Below are 10,158 nucleotides of genomic sequence, written 5' to 3' on the forward strand. Positions count from 1 at the left end.
AGCCACCTCCAATGTCGTTTTACAACCACGTGTAACCAACACCTGCCCAGGACCTTCACATTTGGCTTCTTCACCTGTGGGATCGTCAGAGGGGTGCTGAGGAGTATTTCTGTCATTAATAAAGCCGTTCTGGGGAAAAACCCATTCTGATTGGCTGGGCCTAATTAATTTATTTCAATTGACTGATTTCCTTATATGAGCTGTAACTCAGCAAAATCTTTGAAATTGTTGCATGTTGTGTTTATATTTTTATTCAGTATAATTGGTTAATTGATTGGATCTTCAAGTGTCCCTGGTTTATACTTGAATGCCTCTATCTGGGAAATATAACAACTACCTGAATATAGAGTCAACAGTTTATTTACCTGTGGTAACCAGAGGCAACAGGAGCAAGGGCTGTCTCATGGCAGCCATGTGGAGGGTTTCACACAAAAGCAGCTGGCTGCAATTACTCAGTTATCAAGCCTTGTCAGAGCCATGATGTATGCACTCACTAATTGTAAGTCGCTCTGGATAAGAGCGTCTGCTAAATGACTAAAATGTAAATGTAAATGTAAAATGTGATTGACCTCTCAATGAATATTTCTCTACTTAAAAAGTTTACACCATATAGCCTCGAGCCTAATGTCAGTTTCAGATTTATGTTCAGAAAGCATAGGCTACATGAACTTGATTACTAGGCTAATAATGGGTTGTGCATGATGGGCCCGTTATGTATGATACAGGTTTGGAATGAGATAGAATAGCAGATTCCTGCTGAGCTTGTAATGGAATAACTTGACCTGAATAGCTTTTCTCTCTGTTGGACTCCAGATGAATAATTTGCAATAGATTTCTCTGCATCAACTCGAAGCCTTCAGTACCACGTGAGAGGAATGTGCAATGACAGCTTCACGAGCGGCTCCGCTCCCATCTTGGCATTCCAGAGCTTTGGCGTGGAGACTGCACGCTGGCGAAGGTTTCCAGGAATGGGGACATACACACAGCGGCACTTCTGAATGTAGCTAACGTTTGATATATATTATTTTTTTCAATTTTCCTTATTTAATTTTTTTCCCCTTTTCTTTGATTAGCCTATTTATTTTTTGTATTCGAACCAAATCGCCATGGCTTGGCCGTGCATAAGCAGAGTGTGCTGTCTGGCTCGGTTCTGGAACCAGTTTGATAAATCCGATCTTTCAGTGCCACTGACCATACAGAACTATTCGGAGATCACCGACCAAGAGGTACAATCCGTCACCAGGCAGGTACCGACGGACCGGGTTCTGAGGCACAACTATTCCACCCCGGAACACCGCGGATCCCCCCAGACACCGGGAGATGCCCCGGGGACCCAGAGGTCATTGAGGGGCCGGAGGGAGCCCAACTTCAAACCCCAGGTTGACTACCACCAACCCGGTGTGCCTTTCTCCAGTGTCACCCAGTACACGCAGGATTACAAACCCTGGCCTATTCCGAAGAAGGAGAATTTCCCCTGGATTAGCAATGGCGGAAAAGGGGGCGACGTTGGTTCGGATAGCCCGGTAAACAGTAACCCCAATGCGAGCCAGACGAGAGGGGACATAGGGGAGAGGGAGAGAGAGGAGCGGGGCAGACAGAGGTGGGGGGAGCCGGGGACGGTAACAGCTAAAAGCTCTTACAGGTAGGTTCCATCACTCTGACGCTGTCCTTTCAGAACCACTCTGTTTCTTTCATTTCAGCACCTAGAGCTTTTCACTCACTAAAAAAAACCATTGATAACCCATTGCGCTCTAACCTAACGATTCCATGAGTCTGCTTCAAATTTGCTTTAATTTCTTAGCTAATGATGCGCTCTCTGAAATTCATTAAATCATTTGGTTGGATTATGTACAGTGGGCCATTGGCCCAAATCTAATCTGCAGTATACATAATCATGTAATACCTTTTCAAAGGAAATTGCTATGCGAAATAAATTGGATATATTATGTGTCATGCTACAGAAATAATCAGTAGATTTTATCTGTAAAGTAGGCTGCTGCTGAAGTAGAAACACAGCAAAACGCTTTCAATTATTCACAAACTCACACACTTTTTAACCCCCCCCCATGTTGAATATTTATTTTATTTTAAGTCCATCATTAAAAACCAAATTGAAGCTATTCTACCTGAGATCCTGATTTAATGATAATCCAATGCTGCAGCTAACTTTTGATAAAACTGTTAACAGAACCCACCTGGGCCCCTCTACCCCCTCTGCTGTAGCCCCAATCGATGTTGTTACCATTTATCAATGATAAGCCTATGTCATTAGGGCTTACCTTGCTCTCTGATTGGTTCGTTCATGCTTTGGTTGGTTCGATTTACACAACAATACAGAATTTGCTAAATAGCCTACAGTATAAAGAGCATAAAGCCAATGGAAAAACGTTTGCAGTGTTTGTAAAATAAAAATAATTTTGCAGACCGTGAGAGCTCTCTCTTACCCTTCCATCCTCTCATCCTTGTAGACAGGAGTACAGGCCTTGGACGGGGGCAAGACCAGCCAAGACCACCAGGCAACAACGCCCCCCTGCCCCGTATGCCAGTCCCGGGTCGGGGGTTTCCCACCTCCCTAATGAGACCAGCTACCAAGCCGCCTACAATGGAGGCGGGGAGGCTTTCAGACACACAGAGCTTCACCAGAGGGACCATACTCCCAGCACCTCCACTGCTGGCCTGCTGACCACCACCTCCATCTCCACCGTCCCCCAAAACACCGTAACCCCACTCCAGCCCTACTCCATTGCCACTACCACCCCTATCACCACCACCACCGGCCTCCAGCAGAGCAGCCTGCCAGAGAGACCCGACCTCAGTATAGGGACCATGGGAGAGGTGAGACAGCGGACTCCTGTTTTTGTGTTTCCCAGTGTGTTTCAGGGCATAAATCCTGTTTTTAAATGTTTTTAAAATGGGCCGTATCCTTGATATGAGCAAAGTCTTAGTGGTAGGATCTCGTCCTATAGAAGTCATTGTACACATTTCTGATCACTCCCTATTCCTTAGATAGTACTATTTCTGGCTAAAGGCAAAGCCACTTAAAAGACAGACACTGAATGGGGAATATAGGGTAAAGGTATGGTTTGGGATATAGCCATTATTCCAGCCAGGTACCAGGTGTTCCCAGTGGTGCTGAGGCATCTCTAAGAGCATCCCATTATCAGCCTGAAAACGTCATCCTGACACGTTTTTGCAAAAAGGTAAAATGGCACAGTAGCTAATGTTTTTCTCAATACATTGCAGTCAATGGGGAAAAATTAGGTGATACAGCATCCTGTCCTGTCCTGTCCTAAAGCTGCTCAAAGTGACCCAGCTGTTTCGGATGATTATGTAACACCAGAAAACTGCCAGGCTTATGACATTGACCTGGTTAGAGCAGGCATTACATGAGGAGAAAATAAAGTCAATAATATTCAGACATCTGGCCAATTGGATTTGGAGACTCAATCACTGAGATGTTGTGTCAAAGTGGGTTCAGGTGTGGTGAGAGGGCAGTAGGGAGGGAGGGAGTGGGGGAGACAGAGACAGAGATACAGATAGACAGAGAAAGAAAGAGCAGTACTGTAACTCCTGTTTTGATCCCTGCGTGACAGGGAGTGGAACTCTTTGGGGAATCTCCAGGGGTTTAGTGTGACCCCCCCCTCCCCCACCCACGCTCCTCTGTGCCATCTGCCAGCGGAGAGTAGGAGAGAACGGGCCGGGCTGGTCTGGACTTACTCGGCTTTCCGCTTTCACTCATTGTCATCTATGCCAGAGAGATTGTCACAGATTAGAGAAAGAAGAAACTCCTGCACACTGCTTGCTAGGAATGTTTCAGTTGTCAATTTAATAGCAAGTTGAAATAAACATATATTTTTGGCCATTCACATGAGAGAACATGTTTTAGCCTCCAAGTTAGATGTAGAATGCCAGTGTATAGTCAGTCTAAGCAAGATGTTGTAGCAGTAGCGTAGCCAGAATTGTTTTGTTGGATGGGCCTGCAGAAAACGGCTAACTTCCTGCAATTTTATACATTTTGCCATGGGGCAAAGATAAACATTTGCAATTGTATAGCTAATTTCCTGCAATTCTACACATTTTGTCATGGGGCAGAGAGGAAAATGTGCAGGTTTATAAATAATCTCATGCTATGCTACACATTTTGCGATGAGGCTGAGAGAACATTTAGCATTTTGAATGCTAATTAAAGCTGTAAGGGTTGGTGTGAGGTGTGACCCAGATGCGGTGCAGGATAGACAGTAGGCAGTAGGCAGAGATAGCAAAACAAGGATCTTTACTGATGGTCCCGAAGCCAGGATACAAAATAACGGACTTTACACGAAAAAGAAAGACGGAGCAAATAAGACTCCAAAAAACAGGCTGACAGTCAAAATACGAAATACTAACTGAACACTTCTCACGTACCTGTCCATACGTCCCGTGATCAGACACTGAGTAGTACTGCTAGGCATAGTGAAACTAGCAGAGGAAACTGAGCAAGGGAACTCAGGGAAGTGAGGGCATAAATACACAGGTGAACAGGTAGTCACAGGTGACACCAATAGGATCATGATTAGTCCAGACTGTGAGTGAGGAGGTGCCTAAGGTTGTCGGAGGATGACACCTAGTGGGTCGCTCCGGAACTGCGACCCCCTCCTGTAACATAAAGCTAAAATATAGGTGTGTTGACAGTGATAAAGGTACTGGATTATGAGCTGTTTAATTTGCTAAATGAACAAATTAAGTGGGCAGTGGCATGGTGCATATAGCCATAGAAGCACAGTGACATACGCCTCAATGCGGTTATATTCGTGGCTTATTGGGGGTGTGGCATTCAGTCAGTTATTTTTGGCCACCCATCCCATGAGTGAATGTCATTCCAGCTTGCTACTAATTCTATCTGATGGCATTTGCATGTTTAGGTAAAAAGACAAATAGTGTCCCGTTTGGAACACTGACAAGTAGAGAGCATCAAAATAAAATAAAATAACTTTTTTTCCTGCTCAATCTGATTGGGTGGGCCTGTGCCTACATGACTGTGTTGTAGAAGGCCAGTCCAACAGCGTTTGACAGGCCACAGGATTTAATATGAGACATGTCATCTGTAGGTCATAGTCTATTAATAACCATGGCCCAAAAACCAGGGTTAGATGTGTGTGTGTTCAGGGTGTATGCAAGGAAAGGTACAACACTACAGTAGGCTACTATGTAAGAGCTGTTGTAAAGATTGGGTGGAAAGGATCTAACCCCATCTCCTGCCCCGAAAATTAGACATCAGATACCAACTACAGGCTATGGTCATCGTATTGGACCCTCTCTCTGTACACCCCCCAACCCATCAATCAACTTCTACTTCAGTAATACCTCCCCTCTACCCCCAAACAACAACCTAGTGCCCCATCGTTTTTATCAGTCACCGAGCAATCTGCCAACATGACGTAAAAGCAATGGGATCTATATTAAACAATCCAGTCCAGTTCCAGCGTCCACATACTGCCAACTCATTATTGACACCCCCACCCACTGAGCTCTATGACCAAGCACTCCAAACACCCACACACACACCCACATCCACACACACACAACACTCAGGATATTGTCCATCGACATGATGAGTCAATGGAAACATTTTCCATTAGGAAGGTCATGGATAGACAAAAGCACAGCTGGGAAACATTTGCCCGGGGATGCGGGCAACACTAGAGCATAGTACACAGAGCCATGCATACAGGTAGTAAGTAGTTATTACCATTACAGTATGTGCTGATAAACCTCTGAGAAGTTCATCCGCTTTCATAGCATTCACCCATCCATCAAGGGAATTAATACTGTAGTCCTCCTTATGCTTTTGGAACCAAAATCAATAAACATGATTATGAGAGGGAGTGAGTGATTAAAAATGTATTTATATTTTTTTCAAATTAGCCGTACCCTTACAGTTAAGAAAGATGCTTAAGCAGTCTACAAGCCATTTATTTCTGAAACAGCTTTCTGAGTGCTCCCTGAATGATGGTAAACATTTAGGCATAACATTCTGTAGTTCCATCAATGCGTCTACTGAGAGTGTTTCCTCCCATGAGACATTAAGAACCTTGTTTTTAGCACAGCTGGAGGACATTGCCTGAGCTTTTAAATGTGATATAAATATTTTGTTTACTTTGTACTAAAACAGATAAACAGGGGAGGAATGGGGATGTGGTTTACAATGGGCTAGAACTGCATAAAGAGAGGATAAAACTGTGCAGACACAAAGCATCCTGCAAATCACCTCCCTTTGCACCCCTTTCCTCACTCTCATCCTCTCTCCTTTCATCCTCCCTCCAGTCCCTCTCCTCTTTTTTCTCTTTCTCTCTTGTTTCCCTGTTCGGTTGAATTTGAACCTTTCCCACGATGTGTCTGACTACAGCCACTGTCATGAGCCAAACCAGCAGGGTTCTATCAAGACCGAGAGAGTGAGTGATGGAAAGGGTGAGAGGAAGAGAGAGTGATAAAGTGAGCAATAATGGATTATTTTGCCATTTTACCAGTGTGATGCGATGCAGTGGCTTGCAGTCATTTCAGCGTGAATCTCATTTAGGAGAGAGGCAGACCTGGCTGCTGTACTGAGAGTGTGTGTGGGAGGAGGTGAACAAACCCACAGATACACACAAACACATAGGCAAACAGACTGAAGCACACACACAAACTTTTTTTTCGACGCTGCAGTTTGACAGATTTCATGTACAGACACAGCCTCACATCCAGCAAATACAGTAGTAGTCATATCCTATTTTTCATTGGCCGAAGAGACTGCTACTGAGACTACAGACCTACGACTTAGAAAATCACACTTTGATTTCAAGTCGAACTCTGCCAAACAAACCTTCCATTGTACCACTACTAATCAACTGCATTGGAACAGGCAGATCCATATCTAATCATCATATCAAGCCTAGAACATGTTACTTGATGGATGCAGCATGCAAACTTCATTTCAGGGTTGAGTGAAATTCCATTCACGTAGGTTCCGGCTGAATGTTCTTTCAGAAAGTCTAGCATCAGCAGCATTTGCAGTGATTAATTCTGTCTACTAGTCCACTGATACACTATGACTGCACAACCAAACAAGTCACCTCTCATATTATCATACAACATTGGCCAGTTTATTAGGTACACCCATCTAGTACCGGTCGGACCCCCCTTTGCCTCCAGAACAGCTTGAATTGTTCGGGGGATGGATTCTACAAGGTGTGGTGTCAAACATTGCTCAATTGGTATCAAGGGACCTAACGTGTGCCAGGAAAACATTCCCCACACCATTACACCACCTCCACCAGCCTGTACAGTTGACACCAGTCAGAATGTGGCCATGGAGTCATGCTGTTTACGCCAAATCCTGACTCTTCCATCAGCATGGCGCAACAGGAACCGGGATTCGTCGGACCAGGCAATGTTTTTCCACTCCTCAATTATCCAGTGTTGGGGATTGCGTGCCCACTGGAGACGCTTCTTCTTGTTTTTAGTTAATAGGAGTGGAACCCGGAGTGGTCGTCTGCTGCAATAGCCCATCCGTGACAAGGACCGACGAGTTGTGTGTTCCGAGATGCCGTTCTGCACACCACTGTTGTAATGCGCCATTATTTGCCTGTTTGTGGCCCGTCTGTTAGCTTGCACGATTCTTGCCATTCTCCTTCGACCTCTCTCATCAATGAGCTGTTTTCACCCACAGGACTGCCGCTGACTGGATGTTTTTTGTTGGTCGCCCCATTCGCTGTAAACCCTAAACACAGTCGTGCGGGAAAAGCCCAGGAGGCCGGCCGTTTCTGAGATACTGGAACTGGTGCGCCTGGCACCGACGATCATACCACGCTCAAATTTGCTTAGGTAATTCGTTTAGCCTATTCTAACGTTCAATCGAAGAGTAACTGAATGCCTCTATGCCTGTCTGCCTGCTTTATATAGCAAGCCACGGCCACGTGACTCAGTGTCTGTAGGAGCGAACCATTTTCGTGAACGGGGTGGTGTACCTAATAAACTGTGTATATCATACAGTCATGAAAAAGTAAGTACACCCCCTGGAAAGTGGTATTTTCTTTAATTTATTTTTGGACATGGATATTTGATCTAAATTCCCACCACATTCATTGATAAAGGTAACCCAATTTAACAAATCACACAAAACAAATTATACTTTGAAAATGTTATGCAATTAAAATAAACAAAAATGCCTTTTCCTTATGCGGAAGAAGTTAGTATACCCCTACTTTATCATCACATCAAATGGCTAAAATTAGAATCAGGTGCACCAAAACAGGTGCAAATGATTAGAGAATTATTAGAGAGAAACTGAGGAGGGTCCAGCCTTCCATAAAGATTAGAAACTTGGTCTGGTTTGGTCTTAACCATATGGGTGTGTGGTAACACATCATGCCAAGATCAAAATACCTACCCGAGGCCCTCAGAAGAAAGATTATTGATGCCCATGAGTCTGGGAGGGGTTACAAATCAATTTCCAAGCAATTCGAAGTACATCATTCCACTATCCGACGGCTCATCTACAAATGGAGAAAATTCCAGACCACTGGCAATCTACCTAGGACAGGTCGTCCCACCAAATTCAGCCCAAGAGCTGACTGAAAGATGCTCATAGAAGTCTCTAAGAACCCCAGGGTAACATCAAGGGATCTACAGGCCTCTCTTGCCACAATCAATGTCGAAGTGCATGAGTCAACTGTCAGAAAGAGACTGCACAAACTTGGCCTACATGGGAGGTCAGGAAGGAAGAAGCCTCTGCTCTCAAAAAAGAATATCAAGACACGACTGACGTTTGCCAGACAATACCTGTGTAAAGACAAAAACTACTGGAACAATGTGCTCTGGACAGATGAGTCAAAGGTGGAGTTGTTTGGCCGCAATGCCAGATGCCATGTTTGGCGAAAACGAAACACTGCCTTTCAACAGAAGATCCTCATACCAACCGTAAAGCATGGAGGCGATGGCATTATGGTTTGTGGCTGCTTTGCTGCCTCAGGGCCTGGCCAACTTGCCATCATTGAGTCAACCATGAATTCTATATTGTACCAGATAATTATTGAGGAGAATGTGAGGCCATCTGTCAAAAAGCTGAAGCTGAACCGAACATGGATCTTGCAACAGGACAATAATCCAAAACGCAAAAACAAAGCTACAACACAATGGCTAAAAAAAAAGAAATGGCCGAGTCAAAGCTCAATCCTATCGAAATGCTGTGGGGGGACTTGAAGTGGGCCGTGCATGCAAGAAAGCCCTCGAACATGACACAGTTGAAGCAGTACTGTAAATTCCTCCCAGTTAATGTAAGAGACTGATAGACAGTTACAAGAAACGTCTACATTAAGTTATTCAGCCAAAGGGGGCAACACAAGCTATTGAAGCTAGGGGTGTACTTATTTTTTCCGCACTATGGAATTGCATTTCTGTTGATTTTTGATGAATAAATTATTACAAAGTATAATCCTTTAGTGTCATTTTTTTGATTAGGTCACCTTTATCTGTCAATAGTGTTGAAGTGAACATTACATTTCCACCTGTCCAAATATGTTTAAAAAAAAGACAACTTTTCAGGGGGTGTACTTACTTTTTCACATGACTGTATATCCTGTCTGAACAGCACAAGACCTGCATTGCTTGTCGTCATCTTTGAATAACCCATGTGTTGTTTGTGTTTTTGCAGGAGCAGTTGGTTAGGACTAAGCTCTCTCCCAACCCCTCTGCAGTGTTTCAAAGCGGATCCAGAATCTTCAACATATGACAGACTCTCCAAATCCTTCTACTGGTTACGGGGAGTCCAAAGAACCAATTAGGGAATGTTCTCTGTCCATTCCATACTATAACAGAATCTATGCAAGGGAATGTACATCTTCTTAATGTAACCAGAAAGGAAAAGTCAGCTTACCCGTCCAGTATAGTAAATCAGACAAGAGTGAATGACAAACTAGATGTCATAAAAGAAGATAAATCATTTTACAATTCTGTTCTATTGCTATGAAAATCTAATATGCATGAAACAAACTAGTTTGAAATCAAGCTTTTTTGCCGTTAGACACTCCAAGACAACACGGCTTCTCAGTAATGTGTGTTTGTGTGTACATGTATGTTTGTGTGTATGTGTGTGCATCTGTTCAGTTGGAATTATTTGAGTTAATAAATCATTTTTGTACA

The 10,158-nt window shown here is 43.8% G+C and overlaps 1 protein-coding gene across 1 annotated transcript; it reads left to right on the forward strand.

The window, feature by feature from the left end:
* The first annotated feature begins 880 nt into the window (after positions 1-880).
* On the forward strand, positions 881-10,158 carry map6d1 (MAP6 domain containing 1). The gene is made up of 3 exons (XM_041896721.2): positions 881-1,642; positions 2,469-2,835; positions 9,671-10,158. Exons 1-3 carry the CDS (start codon positions 1,107-1,109, stop codon positions 9,746-9,748), a joined length of 981 nt encoding a protein of 326 aa, XP_041752655.2. The 5' UTR covers positions 881-1,106; the 3' UTR covers positions 9,749-10,158.

The sequence above is a fragment of the Coregonus clupeaformis genome, chromosome 14 (assembly GCF_020615455.1).
Source record: "Coregonus clupeaformis isolate EN_2021a chromosome 14, ASM2061545v1, whole genome shotgun sequence".
NCBI lineage: Eukaryota > Metazoa > Chordata > Actinopteri > Salmoniformes > Salmonidae > Coregonus > Coregonus clupeaformis.